Genomic DNA, 17,646 nt, shown 5'->3' on the forward strand with positions numbered 1-17,646 from the left:
TCAAGTTCTTGTAAGGATAACAGTAGGTACTCAATCATGGCTGCTATTATTACTAGTAAGCTTGTAGTTGACTACCATCACCCTTTCTGTTTTATGCATGCTGCAATTTGATTGGCCACATCTTCCCCATTCTAGATGTATAAACTTGATTTTTTGACCTTTAAGAGCATGACTTTATATTCATCCCTATTCGATTTCACATTTTAAGATTTGATCCATTATTCAAATCACTGTGGAACCTGACTTAGCTATACAAATTATTCATAATTCATTGGTGTGCTGAGTGGCTTGTACAAGCTCATAAGAGCTGATAAATTTTCAGGGATTTTGCAAGTTGTTAAAATGTTGATTGCTTGAAATTGGCCATGGTTGGGGTGTTTACACCATGGAAATTGGCACATGGTACAAATCAGGGCTTTAAAAATTTTTTCAGACAGCCAGTTAGCCAGCACACCACTGATTATTTGTCCCAAATGTGTGTCTTCAGCACAGTTAAAGGTTTAAACATGCTGGGACAAAGAACAGAGCCTTAGAGTTCCATAATCTGTTAAGTCAAAATCAACGGCTCTCCTCAGCAATGGCCACAGTATCAGCACATTGCGGAGAGGCATTCCGTGGGCCTGGGTGCTGGAACCTTGGTAATAGCCTCTACAGACAGAAGAGGCAGAATTTGTTAATTCTTGTCTTATAGTTAAGCAAAAATTTTGTAAGCAGTACTATCAAGAATACAGATTTCCTCTTGTCTTGCTGGCTGTGAGTGGAAGCGGTGGTAGCCAGACAATGATCTTGAAGCCCTTGAATTCTACAGAGGTACCTCAGAGGCCACAGAGGAAGGAGAGATAGTGGCCAAAAGGAGATGTCCCTAGTCCCCCAGTCCTGAGCCAACCAAAACTGTTCCTCTTTTATCATTCTATATGTCTGGGTTCTTTTCCCTTTGTAAAATGAACTTTAGTGGTTAAAAAAAAAAAATGAAAGCCACTATCTTAGATCATCTAGGCTATGAAATCAGATCACAGTTCCCAACTTTCAAAACGAAGAGACAGTTAATTGGTCTGAGGAATTGCTATGAGAGGTATGTTTCTTACCTGAATTCTTCTCTATAGGTTCAAACACTGAAATTGTGTCATCACTGAGAAAATATGAAATAACAAACATTCTGTCCACATCGGCACATTCATGTGTAATTAGTTTTGCAAAAAAACGGAGTGTATTGCTTATGTTGCCGTAGCTAAATGGAAGAGAAATGAAGGTTACAGCATTATACAAGTCATCTTCCATACATCATGTATGTAAAAAAAACCTGCAAAAGATGTGCTATGGGTTTTTTTTTGACTTATAATTGACATATAACATTATATTAGTTTCAGGTATACAACATAATGATTCGATATTTGTATATATTGTAAAATAATCTTCATAATAAATCTAGTTAACATCTGTCACCATACGTAGTCACAAAACTTTTTTGTCTTGTGATGAGAACTTTTAGGATCTATTCCCTTAGCAACTTTCAAATATGTAATACAGTATTATTAACTATAGTTATCATGCTATACATTACATCCTTATGACTTATTTATTTTATAACTGGAAATTTGTATCTTTGACACCCTCGATCCATTTCACCCACCTCCCACCCCCTAGGTGTGCTCTTGTTTTAAGATAGTAGCATAAACTTTCTGAAGTTGAAAAACTACAACCATCTTCTTATTAAGGTTCTAAATCTATACACAGAAATTTTCTCAGTTTACTAAAATATCTCTTATTCTTTAGATGTCCAGGATAACATACTGGGAAAATATACCCAAAACAAATGTCATAAACACACTGTTCAAACTAGCTGCATTAAATGGTTGTTCCCTACTCACAAGGCTGGTCAACAATCACAACAATCACGTCAGCAAGAAGCACAGCACCCAGCCCTCCTCACGGAGCACTCCAGAGGGTGTGCTCTGCCAGTGCCTGGAGCCACCTCCCCATTTCACCTCCCACTTGCTCATGCCCATTTCTTTTCTTTCTTCCAGCCCCACATCCTCTCCCCCTTAAGTCACTCCCCCAGTTCCCCAGCATCCCTCCAACTCCCTTCAAGGGAAAAATTCTCTTTTGCCTTTCAAATGCTATATTAAATGCTATATTAAATATTATTAAATACTTATCACCCATATCGTAAGTAGCCATTACAAGTCTGTTTTCCAAGGGCAAGGATTGTGTCTTATTAACCGCTGTCTAATATAACACTTTTTACATTGTAAGTACTCAATAAATGTTTGTAGAAAGTTGTTATAAGATCTGCATAGATTGAAATTTGCACTTAGAATTCTATGCATGAATAGAATAGTCTAGCAGACTGAAGATGGGATCAAATTCTAGAATCAAAAGTTCCCAAAGGTGATTGCCTGGTCACTGAAGAAATTAATTTATGGTCTGTTGGCACGAGCATGTCTACAGATATCAGCTAGTGAAAGGTGGACTTCAGAAAAAACAGTAAACCCTTGGGGAGGTCTTAGATAATCAAAATCATTACCCCAAGGAGGCACAAAGTAAAATAAACTGTGTACTTCATCACTTGCCTGTCCCAACTCTAAGCAGGGAGGTCCTCACTTTCAGATTCTCCTACGCTGAAATTAATTCTTTCCTTGTGGTCACAGTGATTTAAAAAAAACAAAAACAGAAATATGTATTTCGATTTGCAGAGGCAGAAAGTGCTTTTCTCTGCCCCTTCCTTCAATTGTCCAAGGAAGCAGGGCTAAACAGACATGGCACCAAGATTCCCAGCTTGAGATCTCTGTGAGATGGAAGTAGCAATTTGGAAGGCTAGCCTCAGGGCAGCCTAGACAAAACAGCCAGATCTCCACAGCTCTGTTTTCTTAGTCCTGGTTTCCCAGGCTTCAGACAGACCTCATACAGTGCAGGAGGTAGCTATACCTTGTCAACCATCTTCTCGGTACATAATTGGAGTTGTAAGTAACAAACAAATCTGGTAACCCCTTCTCGTGAAAGACCCATGACTTTTACAGATGCCTGAAATATCACTGAAACCACTGAATGAGGTCTAACGTCAGGCCAAATGAACGCTACTATAAATTTAGCTTCTTAGAACTTATATAAATTTATAAGTGTGTATGGTAAGTGGGGATTTTTCACGTTTAATGTGCCATTTTTCCACCTAATTCTAGTATTCTAGAGAGCTCATCAATCCAGAATATAATCTACTCAAACAAAATCTTTAGATCAGCAGTTGACAAACTTTATTGTATATAAAAGTCACCTGGGGAGCTTGTTAAATGTACAGTATCCAGAGTTCTACTCCCAGAGATATGGATTCAGTAGTTAGCTTGCATCCCCAGAAACCTGCATTTTTAATAAGCTTCCCAGGAGATTCTGATGAAGTGGTCCCCAGAGCACACTTTGAAAAGCACTGCAAGCTATCTTCAGATATTGCCTTGACTAATAAGCTAATTATCAAACTTCTCTAAACAGTCTTTTTATCACAGTACTCCCAGCACTCAAAAAACTTGAGCATTTTCCCTGTTTCCTATCCTGAATAGCATCACCTATACTGTTCAATCTGGCTTTCCAGGCCACTATAGTCAGGTTCAAACACACACACATACAGCTATTTGTCATGACCACCTGTAATACACTCTTCTATTCAAGTCACACAAGTAGCTTCATTTACTGCCCCACCCTGTGCTCGTTTCTGCTTCCAGGTCTTCATTGATATCATCCCCTCCCCCAGGGCACACCCTTGTCCTTTCCTTTGCCTGTCCAGAATCCTGTCCATCCATTTGGGCCCCAATCAGTAGAGCTCTCCTTGGCCACGACTGCCCTCTCAGCTGACCACCTACTCATGCCTCCTGCACCTACCATAATCAGTAGCACAAAATTTAGCACCATATAGACTTGTATTCTTGGCTATTCCTTTAAATGTGTTTATTCCCATTGTCCCAAAACAAATGATAAATTCTTAGGTCCAGCAGCTATATCTTAACTTTTTCTACACACATCCCAGAGTTAATCTATAATCACCGTCTTGAATTCTCCCATTCTCATTTTCTGCTTTTTTTTTTTTTTTTAATTGATGTTTTAATGGTTTCTAACATTGTGAAATTTTGGGTTGTACATTTTTGTTTCTCCATCACCCCATATATGACTCCCTTCACCCCTTGTGCCCACCCCCCACCCCCACTTCCCGGGTAACCACAGTCCAGTTTTCTCTGTCCATGTGTTGGTTTATATTCCACATATGAGTGAGATCATACAGTGTTTGTCTTTCTCTTTCTGGCTTATTTCACTTAACATAATACGCTCCAGGCCCATCCATGTTGTTGCAAATGGGACGATTTTGTCTTTTTTTATGGCTGAGTAGTATTCCATTGTATATATATACCACATTTTCTTAATCCAATCGTCAGTCGAGGGACACTTAGGTTGCTTCCACTTCTTGGCTATGGTCAATAATGCTGCAATGAACATAGGGGTGCATAAGCCTCTTTGGATTGTCGATTTCAGGTGCGTTGGATAGATTCCCAGTAGTGGGATGGCTGGATCATAGGGCATCTCTATTTTTAATTCTTTGAGGAATCTCCATACCGTTTTCCATAGAGGCTGCACCAATTTGCATTCCCACCAGCTGTGTATGAGGGTTCCTGTTTCTCCACATCCTCTCCAACATTTGTTGTTTTTTGTCTTGGTGATTATAGCCATTCTAACGGGCGTGAGGTGGTATCTTAGTGTTGTTTTGATTTGCATTTCCCTGATGATTAGTGATGTTGAGCATCTTTTCATGTGCCTATTGGCCATCTGTATATCTTCCTTGGAGAAGTGTCTGTTCATTTCCTCTGCCCATTTTTTGATCGGGTTGTTTGTTTTTTTGTTGTTCAATTGTGTGAGTTCTTTATATATTATGGAGATCAACCCCTTGTCAGATGTATGTTTTGCAAATATTCTCTCCCAGCTGGTTGGTTGTTTGTTCATCTTGATTCTGGTTTCATTTGTCTTATAAAAGCTCTTTAGTCTGATAAAGTCCCACTTGTTTATTTTTTCTTTAGTTTCCCTAGTCTGGGTAGGCATGTCATCCGAAAAGATTCCTTTAAAACCAATGTCAAATAGTGTGTTGCCTATATTTTCTTCTATGAGTTTTATAGTTTCAGGTCTCACCTTCAGGTCTTTGATCCATTTTGAGTTAATTTTTGTGAATGGCGATAGCACATGGTCCACTTTCATTCTTTTGCATGTGGCTGTCCAGTTTTCCCAACACCATTTATTGCAGAGACTTTCCTTTCTCCATTGCATGTTCTTAGCACCTTTGTCGAAAATTAGCTGTCCGTATATGTGTGGTTTTATTTCTGGGCTTTCAATTCTGTTCCATTGATCTGTGTGTCTGTTTTTGTACCAGTACCATGCTGTTTTGATTACTATTGCTTTGTAGTATGTTTTGAAGTCAGGAATTGTGATGCCTCCTGCTTTGTTCTTTTTCTTTAGGATTTCTTTAGCTATTCGGGGTCTTTTGTTGCCCCATATAAATTTTAGTATTCTTTTTCCTATTTCTGTGAAGAATGTCATTGGGATTCTGATTGGGATTGCATTGAATCTGTAGATTGCTTTAGGTAATATAGACATTTTAACTATGTTTATTCTTCCAATCCACGTGCATGGGATATCTTTCCATTTCTTTATGTCATCGTGGATTTCCCTCAATAATGTCTTGTAGTTCTCATTGTATAGGTCCTTCACCTCCTTGGTAAGATTTATTCCTAGGTATTTTATTCTTTTTGATGCAATTGTAAATGGTATTATCTTTTTGAGCTCTCTTTCTGTTAGTTCATTATTAGCATATAGAAATGCAACTGATTTTTGTAGATTGATTTTGTACCCTGCAACTTTGCTGTAGTTGTTGATTGTTTCTAACAGTTTTCCAACAGATTCTTTAGGGTTTTCTATATATACAATCATGTCATCTGCAAATAGTGAGAGTTTCACTTCTTCGTTACCTATTTGGATTCCTTTTATTCCTTTTTCTTGCCTAATTGCTCTGGCCAAAACCTCCAGTACTATGTTGAACAGGAGTGGTGAGAGTGGGCAGCCCTGCCTCGTTCCTGTTCTCAGAGGAATGGCTTTCAGTCTTTCCCCGTTGAGTATGATGTTAGCTGTGGGTGTGTCATATATGGCCTTTATTATGTTGAGGTACTTTCCTTCTATTCCCATTTTATTGAGAGTTTTTATCATAAATGGATGTTGTATCTTGTCAAATGCCTTCTCTGCATCTATTGAGACGATCATGTGGTTTTTATTCTTTGTTTTGTTGATGTGATGTATCACGTTGATTTGCGGATGTTGAACCATCCCTGCGTCTCTGGTATAAATCCCACTTGATCATGGTGTATGATCTTTTTAATATATTGTTGTATTCGGTTTGCCAATATTTTGTTGAGGATTTTTGCATCAATGTTCATCAGCGATATTGGCCTGTAATTTTCTTTCTTTGTATTGTCCTTGTCTGGTTTTGGTATCAGGGTGATGTTGGCCTCATAGAATGATTCAGGAAGTGTTCCATCTTCCTCTATTTTTTGGAATAGTTTGAGGAGGATGGATATTAAATCTTCTTTGAATGTTTGGTAAAATTCACTGGAGAAGCCATCTGGTCCTGGACTTTTATTTTTTGGGACGTTTTTGATTACTATTTCAATCTCTTTACTTGTGATTGGTCTATTCAGATTCTCCATTTCTTCTTGGTTCAATTTTGGGAGGTTGTATAAGTCTAAGAATTTATCCATTTCTTCTAGATTGTCCAATTTGTTGGCATATAATTTCTCATAGTATTCTCTTATAATCCTCTGTATTTCCATGGTATCCGTTGTAATTTCTCCTCTTTCATTTCTAATTTTATTTACTTGAGCCTTTTCTCTTTTTTTCTTAGTAAGCCTGGCTAAGGGTTTGTCGATTTTGTTTATCTTCTCGAAGAACCAACTCTTTGTTTCATTAATCCTTTCTACTGTTTTTTTGGTCTCAATATCATTTATTTCTGCTCTGATTTTTCTTATTTCTCTCCTTCTGCTGGCTTTGGGCTTTGTTTGTTCTTCTTTTTCTAGTTCTGTTAGGTGTAATTTAAGGTTGCCTATTAGGGCTTTTTCTTGTTTGTTAAGGTGGGCTTGTATCGCTATGAGTTTCCCTCTCAGGACCGCTTTTGCTGCATCCCATATGGTTTGATATGGCATGTTATCATTTTCGTTTGTTTCCAGATAGTTTTTGATTTCTCCTTTAATTTCATCAATGATCCATTGGTTGTTCAGTAGCATGTTGTTTAATCTCCACGTTTTTGTCACTTTCCCAGTTTTTTTTTCCTGGTTCATTTCCAGTTTCATAGCCTTATGGTCTGAAAAGATGCTTGTTATGATTTCAATCTTCTTAAATTTATTGAGGCTTGCTTTGTTTCTCAACATATGGTCTATCCTAGAGAATGTTCCATGCGCGCTTGAGAAGAATGTGTAGTCAGCTGTTTTTGGGTGGAGTGCTCTGTATATGTCTACTAGGTCCATCTCGTCCAGTTTTTCATTTAAGTCTAATATTTCTTTATTAACTTTTTGTCTGGATGATCTATCCATTGCTGTAAGTGGGGTGTTAAGATCCCCTACTATTATTGTGTTGTTGTTGATTTCTCCTTTTAGGTTTGTTAATAGTTGTTTTATGTACATTGGTGCTCCTATGTTGGGTGCATATATATTTATAAGTGATATGTCTTCTTGATGGAGTGTCCCTTTTATCATTATATATTTCCCTTCTTTGTCTTTCTTAACCTGTTTTATCTTGAAGTCTACTTTGTCTGATATGAGTATGGCAACACCTGCTTTCTTTTGTTTGCCATTAGCTTGGAGTATTGTCTTCCATCCTTTCACTCTGAGCCTGTGCTTGTCTTTAGTGCTAAGATGTGTTTCCTGAAGGCAGCATATTGTTGGGTCTTGCTTTTTAATCCATCCTGCCACTCTGTATCTTTTGATTGGAGAGTTCAATCCATTTACATTTAGGGTAATTATTGAAATATGAGGGCTGAATTTTGCTGTTTTGTCACTTATTTTCTGGTTCTTTTGCATTTCCTTTGTTTCTTGTCCCATTTGTTTTGGACTGCCAATTCAGTTTGGTTGTTCTGTCTTATGATTCTTCTAGTTTTCTCTTTGTTTATCATATGTGGTTTTAATTTGATTATTTGTTTAGTGGTTACCTTGAGGTTTGGGCAGAAAATCTTCTGTATGAGATAGTCCATTATCTGATAGCCTCCTATTTCCTTATACTAAGTCAATTCAGTCACTTTCCTCTTCCCCTTCTAAGTTGCTCTTGTTATACCCTATTCTATCTTGTGTTGTGGCTGTGTGTTTACAGTGATGAGGTTAAATTTATTTTTGGTGAATTTCTTCCTTTGATCTTTGAGTTTAGTATTTAAGTGGTTGCTAACCTATTCCGGTAAAGATCTACTATTTCTCTGATTTTGTCTACCTACTTTTCTCCTTACTCCAAGCTTTGTGTTCCCTTTCTCTTCTTGTTTTCAGGCCTGAGGGCCTTTTTGAGTATTTCTTGTAGTGGGGGTCTCATGGCCATGAACTCCCTTAGCTTTTGTTTATCTGGGAGAGTTACTATTTCTCTATCATATTTGAAGGATATTTTTGCTGGATAGAGTATTCTTGGCTGAAAGTTTTTGTCTTTTAGTATTTTGAATATATCATTCCAGTCTCTTCTAGCCTGAAAAGTTTCTGTTGAGAAATCCGCTGAGAGCCTGATGGGAGTTCCTTTGTACGTTATTTTTTGTTTTTGTCTAGCTGCCCTTAATATTGTTTCTTTGTCGTTGACCCTGGCTAGCCTTACCACTAGGTGTCGTGGTGAAGGCCTTTGTCTGTTAATATATATAGGCGTCCTGTTGGCTTCGCTTACTGGTATTTCCTGCTCCTTCCCCAGATTTGGGAAATTTTCAGCTATTATTTCCTTGAATAGGCTCTCTGTTCCTCTTTCCCTCTCCTCTCCCTCAGGAATACCTATAATTCTTATGTTACATTTTCTAATAGAGTCCGATATTTCTCGGAGTCTTTCTTCATTTCTTTTTAGTCTTAGTTCTCTCTCTTCTTCCATCTGGAGTATATCTGTATTCCTATCCTCTAAAGTACTAATTCTTTCCTCCATATTGTCAGCTCTGTTCTTTAAAGATTCCAGATTCTCCTTTATCTCCTCCATTGTGTTCTTCATCTCCATCAGCACTGATTGGTTTTTCTTTATGATTTCAATCTCTTTTGTGAAGAAACTCCTAATCTCATTTAATTATTTGTCTGTGTTGTCTCGTATTTCGTTGAGTGTTTTTATGATAGCTATTTTGAAATCTCTGTCATTTAGTTTATGGATTTCTGTGTCTTCGGGGTTGATTTCTGGGTGCTTGTCATTTTGTTTCTGGTCTGGTGATTTCATATATTTTTGCATTGTGGTTCCTGTGTTGGTTTTGATTTTCCTCATCCTGGAAGTCTCTGGTTGCAATTTCCACCTGCCGCCACTGTCTGGTGGTAAAGGGCTGTGTAGTCTAAGCCCCCTGCGCTCTGCCCCAGTTTTTCTGCTGCGATCCGCAGTTTTGTTTTGTTTTGTTTTTTTTCCCCACTCCGATCCACGGGTCCAGTCCAGTTTGTTCAGGTCTGCCTCGGATCGCTAGATCTGGTCGAGCTGCAGACTCCGGGTTGCGGGGAGGGGGGAGCTCTCTCTTTTGCCCTCTGGGTCCCTGACGTGGGAGGCTTCTCGTTTGCCCCTCTTTATCCGCTCTCTGGGGTGCTCAGATGTTGATGGTAGCCCTGTGGCTCCTCTGAGCCCTCTGTGCGGGAGTTTCCCACTGGCTGAGAGAGCCCGAAGAGCTACAGTTTCCCGCCGAGGGCCGCCCCTCCCCCCTCTCTGGGAGCCGCGCGGACCGGATCGCTGATCTGATGGGGAGGGAGAGGAGTTCTCCTTACCTCTCCCCACTTCCTCCGGGGGCCCAGCACCTTCCGCTCTCAGATGTGCGGCAGTGTGGATCCCTCCGCTCTAGCTTTTCACTGTCTGGGATTCCGTTGTTGGTCTGTGGCTGTTGCTTTTATTGTATCTTGTGGGGGAAGAATTCACGGGAAAGCTCACTCCGCCATGATGCTGACGTCACTCCTCTCCCATTCTCTTTTAAATCCACTTTCATTAGATTTGCTCTACCTAAACTGCTCTGGTCAAAGTCAACAATGATCTCCACAATGCCAATTCCAATGGTTCATTTTTGTGTCTAACTTGACCGATCAGCAGCACCTGGTACAAATGATCACTCCTTCTTCCACGACACTCTTGCTTCACTTGGCTTCCAGGATCCTGCATTCTCTTGGTTTTGCTCCTATCTCCTTGTTTGCTCCTTTTCAGTCTCCTTTGCTGGTTCCTCCTCTTTTCCTCAACCTCTTAATTTGGGGTGTCCCAGGGATTACAAGGAATAACCTGGTCATGTACTTCTCTGTGTATATTCACTCCCTTGGTGATCTCACCTAGTCTCAAAGTTTTAAATACCATCGACATGCTAATGACTTCCAAATTTCTATCTCTAGCTCAAACCTCTCTCCTGAATCTCAGACTCATATATCCATCTGCTTACTCAATATCTCCACTTGATATCTAATACACATCTCAAACTTGTTCCAAAATTGAACTTCTGTTGTTGCCCCAAACCTACTCTATGTACAGTCTTTCCCATCTCAGTAGATGGCAACTCTATCTTTCTAGTTGCTCAGGCCAAAACCATGGGAGTTATTCTAACCCCTGTCTTCTTTCACACCTCATATCCAATCTATCGGGAAACCCTATTGGCTTGATCTTCAAAATATTTCCAGAATTCACTATTTCTCATCACTTGCATGGCACTCACCCAGATCTGATCCATCGTAACTCTTCTCTTGGACTACTACAGTGGCCTCTTAACTGGTCTTTACTTCCACTAATGCCCTTCTACAGTCTACTCCCCACACTTCATTTGGAGTGATTCTTTTAATACGTAAATCAGATCAAGTCATTCTTCTGCTCATATCTCCCAATGGCTCCCCTTATCACTCAAAAGTCAAAAGAATCTTTATAATGGTCTGCAAGGCTCTATGTGATGTGATCCTTCCATTACCTCTCTTAATCTGTCTACTCTGCCCTTTACTCATCTGTTCTATCCGTGTCAGCCTTCTGGCTGTTCCTTGCGCATCCCAAGCCAGCTCCTTGCTCAAGGCCTTTACATCAACTGTCCCTTCTGCCTAGAACATGTTTCCTCACTGCAGTAAGGTCCACCCAGACCACACTATTTAAAATTGAAAACGGGGGTGCTCCTCAGCCCCACAGTCCTAGTTCTCCTTTATTCTTTTCATAGCAACTTACTACCTTCTTTATTTTCTCCATGGTACTTAACACCTTCTCTATACTACAGAATGTACTTATGCCTTATCTTTATGGTTTATGGTCCACCTCTCCAGCTAGAATGTAAGTTCTACGAGGATAGATGTCTGTTTTGTTCACTGATGTATCCCAAGCACCTAGATCAGTGCTTGGCACATAGCAGGTCCTCAGTAAATATTTGTTGACTGAGAAAATGAATGGCTCACATAGGGCTACAGACTTACTGAAAACCTTAAAAATAGCTAGAGCTATAGAGTCTTGTAATTAGAAGAGACATGAAGGCTTATTTTTATTGATTGGGAAAAAATTTTAAAGAAGGGAAAAAAATGACTGATGGAGATAGCAGATGGACAATACCTGAAACAAGTCAGAGATTAACATTAAACCACTAATTTTTGGATGTTATATGGTTATGAATAGCACAAGTCTGGGATAATAGCCTTCCTGGTTGGAAGTCATCTGTCTCTTCTATCCATCATTAAGAACTGGAAGGGTGAATGTTTATTCTATTTGCTCACTTATTCATCCATTCCTTCTCTTATTGAACAAAATATTTATGGAGTCCCAAGTATGTAGCCAGCACTGTTCTAACTCTGAGGGAAGCAAGAAAGCCAGTCCCTGCCCTCAAGAAGCACTTGGTCTAGGGGGAGACCACAATTACATAAACAGGTAATTGCCACACACTGCGATAAGTATAGGCTCTGTTTCAAGAAAGGTGAACTGCGGAAGTCAGACTTTCCTGGATTCAAATCCCAGTTCAACTAAAAATTAGCTGCGTGAGCTTGAGCAAATTGTTTAGCCTCTCTGAGCCTCAGTTTCCTCATGTAAAGAATGGGTACAATAATATTATCTATTTTATGAGGTTGTTTTGAGGATTAAATGAGATCAAGTATTGTAAAGTAATTAGCACACTGTAACCACAAATTGCTTTTTATTAGTGGTAATATTATTATTAGAGGTTTGATCAGCAGAGTTTTATGGGCACATAGAGAACAAAGTAACTAATTCAACCTGGTGCAGTGAGAAAGATATTATTCTGCTTCTCCCAACTCAGACTAGACAATCTGCCCAGCAGGCCACCACAGTCAATTTTTACCCAGACAATAAAGGTCTTCATTCCATCAAAAACCTCATATGCTTTAATTTGAAACTATTTCCTCCAACGACTCATAGTAGATCAGCGTTAACCTCATATAACAATTAGCACCCAGTAAATTTTTAATAGCAATATAATAATCAACATATGTCATGTACAATTGCATATCTCAATTCACAGTTTATTTATTTGCATTAAGAAACCATTCTTGGGGGCTGGCCCGGTGGCGCAAGTGGTTAAGTGTGCACGCTCTGCTGCAGCGGCCCAGGGTTCGCTGGTTCGGATCCCAGGCACGCACCGACGCACCGCTTGGCAAACCATGCTGTGGTGGCGTCCCATATAAAGTGGAGGAAGATGGGCAAGGATGTTAGCCCAGGGCCAGTCTTCCTTGGCAAAAAGAGGAGGATTGGCAGATGTTAGCTCAGGGCCGATCTTCCTCACAAAAAAAAAAAAAGAAACCGTTCTTTGTATGCTTTGTCAGATCATCCTCCTTAGGTTCTCACAGTTTTAAAACCTTGGGTTATTCAAACTCATGTATAAGTCTCCAGCTGAATGTGCCAGTTACTATGGAAACAAGGTCACTGTGTGGGAGGAGCTTGAGGGAAGTGTATTCCTGGCACAGAATGAGCAGTGGACAGAAAGAAATGAAATTAGAGACACTCATTCGTGCCTGTACCACCATCCTCCAGCCACGACAGCATGACAAGAACGTGGAATGCTGTCTACAGTCAGTGCTCTGTGCACAAGTTGATGCAGTGTAGACAGAAAGAGAGACTAAGGCAACTACCCACAAGGAACTGTTTTCCCCCTGGGTTCCAGAAGCAACACCCTGGATCATGTTTCATCTTGTTTACTTATAAGAAAAATTCCCTCTCCTTTTACAATAGGGACATTTTTCCTGTCTGCCTCCTTTGGGTGGCTGCCCTTAAAAACAGCAGTTAGTGAAAAGTATCCTTCAGAAGGCCTGCCCTGGAACATCACTGCAAATACTGCTATCTATAAGGGAGGACAGAGTATAAGTTGGTGTCCCTCTTAAGTCTTGAAATCAGTGGTTCTCAAACCCTGGTGTGCATCAGAACCCCCTGGAAGGCTGGTTAAAACACAGTACCAGACCCCACGCCCAGAGTTTCTGCCCCAGTGCGTCTGGCATGCAACACAAGAATCAGCATTTTTAACAAGTGTGGGTGCCACACTTTTAGCAGCATCGATTCTAAAACTTAAAAATAAAACTCTAAAATCCTTAAAAATAAAGGACTATTTCTTGAAAGACAAAGGACATCATGTCATGGCAAAGGCAGGCTTTTAGACATTCTACACAACTCTTAATAATATATTTTCACCATTTTTACAGTTGTAGCAAAACTATTGTTCTCTCTACTTCAAAACGTTCTACAACAGCATCTGACCTCATTAAATTTTATCAAATTCAGGATGCTGTCTTTTTCTTCTCCTTCTCCTGGTCTTACTACATGTTCCTTTTATCATTTTTCTCCACAGGTTCTCCCGACCCATTATTTCCCTCACACAGGACTTCAATGTTTAGCCCACATCCTATTTAAGCATCTACAACATTTTCCCATCACTTTTCCCCCTGACTTCTCTCTCCAGGGCCTGCACTCCCTGCAGAAGCAAAAAGTAGCCATGGGCAGTGGCCACAGTCTAGACACATGACTCAGGGGCAAATTTTCCCTCGTATATATTAGGAATACTTTTGAAAGTCCATCTTTTGAAATTATATTCTGCCGTGTGAGCAATCTATGGTTACTGAACTCAACCAAACCTCTCAAATTAAAACCACATTAATTGCCAAATAACATACTGAAAAACACTTTTAAATCACTGAAGCCTCTATAGCAGGAGTAGGCAAACTACAGCCTGTGGGCCAAATATGGCTGGGCAACTGTTTTTGTATGGCCTATGAGGGAAGAATGGTTTTTACATTTTTAAATGGTTGAAAAAAATCAAAAGAATAATATTTTGTGATATGTAAAAATTATATACATTATATTACATTATATTATATTATATTATATTATATTATATTATATTATATTATATTATATTATATACACTAAAATAACCACTCAATGGTAAGGATGTGGAGAAAAGGAAACCCTTGTGCACTGTTGGTAGGAATGTAAATTGGTGTACCTACTATGGAAAACAGTATGGAGGTTCTTCAAAAAATTAAAAATAGAACTACCATATGATCCAGCAATCTCACTTCTGGGTATTTATCCAAAGGAAAAGAAATCATTGTCCCAAAGAGATATCTACACTCCCCTGTTCATTGCGGTACTACTTATAATGGCCAGGACATGGAAACAACTTAAGTGTCCATCAACAGATGAATGGATAAAGAAAATGTGATATTTTATATATATACACATATATATATATGTATATGTATATATATATATATGTATATGTATATATATATATATATATAATGGAATATTACTGAGCCATAAAAAAGAAGGAAATCCTGCCATTTGCTACAACATGGATGGACCTCAAGGGCATTATGCTAAGTTAAATAAGTCAGACAGAGAAAGACAAATACCATATGATCTCACTTATATGTGGAATCTAAAAAAAACCAAACTCAGAAACAGAGATGAGATTTGTGGTTGCCAGAGGCAGGAGGTGGGAAGTGGGGGAATTAGATGAAGGTGGTCAAAAGGTACAAACTTCCAATTATAAGATAAAATAAGTTCTGGGGATGTAATGTACAACATGATCACTATAGTTATATATGTCAATTATATCTCAATAAAACCAGAAAAAATAAAATTAATAAAATAACCACTCTAAGGGGTGGGTGGACGGTGAAAGGGGTAAAAGGGCACATGTGTATGGTGATGGATAAAAACCAGACTATTGCCGGTGAACACGATGCAGTCTATACAGAAACTGAAATATAATAATGTACACCTGAAATGTATACAATGTTATAAGCCAATATGACAATACAATAATTTTTTTTAAAAATCTGAAAAAAAATTAAATAACTACTCAAGAACCTGTTAATACTTGCACGTTAATCAACTTCATTAAAAAGCTATAACAACATGTTCCTGGACTTGAAATTAGATAAGTGTCATCTGTTTCATCATGAGGACTATATTATAAATCCCAAACACATTTGAGAAAGATCAGACTAAAATAATGGTTCCCTCAAGCACCTGTCTTTTTCCACGAACTTCTTGAAGTTCTTCTTATGAGGTGTGGGCACAAGGCCTATGCAGGAGCGAAGAGAATCCTCTTCAGAACCAAAGCCGGTATAAGGTGGAAATTTCCTTTCTATTTTTGGAGGAGGTGGGGCCTTGCATTGAATTGAAGTAAAGTTCTCTATAACAAAACAAAGGCAAATGAAACATCAATATTTTTTTTTTTGCCCTGATTATGGCTGTTTTGAAAGGTTTGTTATGTTTTCAAGATGAACATGGAGATCTTTCTAGACTATTTTAAACTCTTTCAAACAAAACACAGCAAAACCCTGTGAGGGTAGGTTTCAATCATGTTTACAAAAACCACAGAACTCACTCAATAATCGCCACTGGTTCAAAAGAAAGAAAAAAAAAGAAACCGTCTATGTCAAATAAGTAAACATTTATCTTTTGTCATCACATCCCCATTTCTGAATATTTTTTGTTCTTCCCTGATTTTTCCAATGACATGAAAATTCAAACTTGGAACTTTATGCCACTCATTCCATATTTTTACCTGTAATTTAGCCTTTTCCTATCCTTAGTCAATACTCACTAATCAAATTCCTTTCCAAACAGGACTGACTCCTGACTATTTTGCCTTTACCTTCCCCATCTGCTGTCCCCTCCGCCTACACCCGTTTTTAAGCCCTCTCCATTTCCTCCAACTCAACTCCAGGCCATGGCACTTCACTATCTAGTTAAAAAACAAAAACAAGGGGGCCGACCCAGTGGCGTAGTGGTTAAGTTCGTGTACTCCGCTTCAGCGGCCCGGGGTTCACAGGTTTGGATCCCAAGCGCAGACCTACACACTGCTTCTCAAGCCATGCTGTGGCAGGCGTCCCACATACAAAGCAGAGGAAGATGAGCACAGATGTTAGCCCAGGGCTAATCTTACCCACAAAAAAAAAAAAAAACTTATCACCAACCACTGCTCCAGGTTGCTCTTCTTACTGCCCAAGAAAAGACAGCAATTGTACTAAAATGTGATGAAGCAAAAAAACAAAAACAAAAACAAACAAAACTTATAAAATAGCCACTGCCTACTTGTCTCAGAGGAGGTGTTAAGTGGTAAATACTGTTGATTTTCTTTATTTACTTATCATCTGTGAGGAAGGAGAGATGGAAAGAGAGCTGGGGACATAACAGCCTAGATGCTTCAGGTACCCATTTGTGAGGCTGTACAATCTCTGAGAAGCAAGTGTGCTCTCCAGAGCAAATAACACATTGACCCGATAGATCCAAGTCACTTGTGTTTGTCCCACCACAAATAGCAAAGAAGATGCCAGGATCTTCCCTGAAACAAAACAAAACAAAACAAAACAGCCCATTGAATCTAATTTCTACTTCTTCCTCAAGCTTGAGTATCCCATAGGTGTTTCCATTTGTGACTGAAAGCAGTTCCACATAAGCAAAGATTTCCTTTTCCATTGTCAAAGTTCTAATAGATGGACGAGTACAGATTTAGTACACACTTCTATAATTGAAAATGTGCATCAATTTGTCATCCGCAGCAACCTAACTCTTAAAATTGAGGGATTTTTTTTACTGATTGATCAAAAAGTTAAGGTTTTGAGGTTATTTCTAACTCTGATTTTAAAACATTTTCAGCTTTCACATTTCCTGAGACTTCCTAACAGCCTTTGTGTAAAATTCCCTCAAGCATAATCCCCAAAAGAGTATTGTTCCATCCTAACAGAAACTGCTCACAGAAGACATATTAGTAAAGAGAATGCCATCAAATATTTCTCACTGGCTCAGCGAAAGGAGGCAGCCAGACTGCCGGTACAGAAGTGACTCGTGAGCCTCTCCTATTATTTTTGTGGCAATTAAAGAGAAGCCTTGGAAACAAAGAGGAAAGTTCAAATCTTGGAATTAGGCAGAATTGCAGTAGACTCTATCATTGCTAACTATTACATGAAACACACCACTGAT

At 39.0% G+C, this 17,646-nt stretch overlaps 1 protein-coding gene across 2 annotated transcripts in view; it reads right to left on the reverse strand.

Moving 5' to 3' along the window:
• EFHC2 (EF-hand domain containing 2) overlaps positions 1-17,646 on the reverse strand; it is a 181,255-nt gene that overhangs the window by 77,353 nt on the left and 86,256 nt on the right. For both annotated transcript variants that reach the window (XM_058535686.1, XM_058535687.1), the window contains exons 8-9: positions 15,688-15,853; positions 1,086-1,228 (exon numbers count right to left, since the gene is read on the reverse strand). In XM_058535686.1, coding sequence (XP_058391669.1) covers positions 1,086-1,228; positions 15,688-15,853 — 309 coding nt within the window. The remainder of the gene's footprint in view (positions 1-1,085; positions 1,229-15,687; positions 15,854-17,646) is intronic.

The sequence above is a fragment of the Diceros bicornis genome, chromosome X (assembly GCF_020826845.1).
Source record: "Diceros bicornis minor isolate mBicDic1 chromosome X, mDicBic1.mat.cur, whole genome shotgun sequence".
Classification (NCBI taxonomy): Eukaryota; Metazoa; Chordata; class Mammalia; order Perissodactyla; family Rhinocerotidae; genus Diceros; species Diceros bicornis.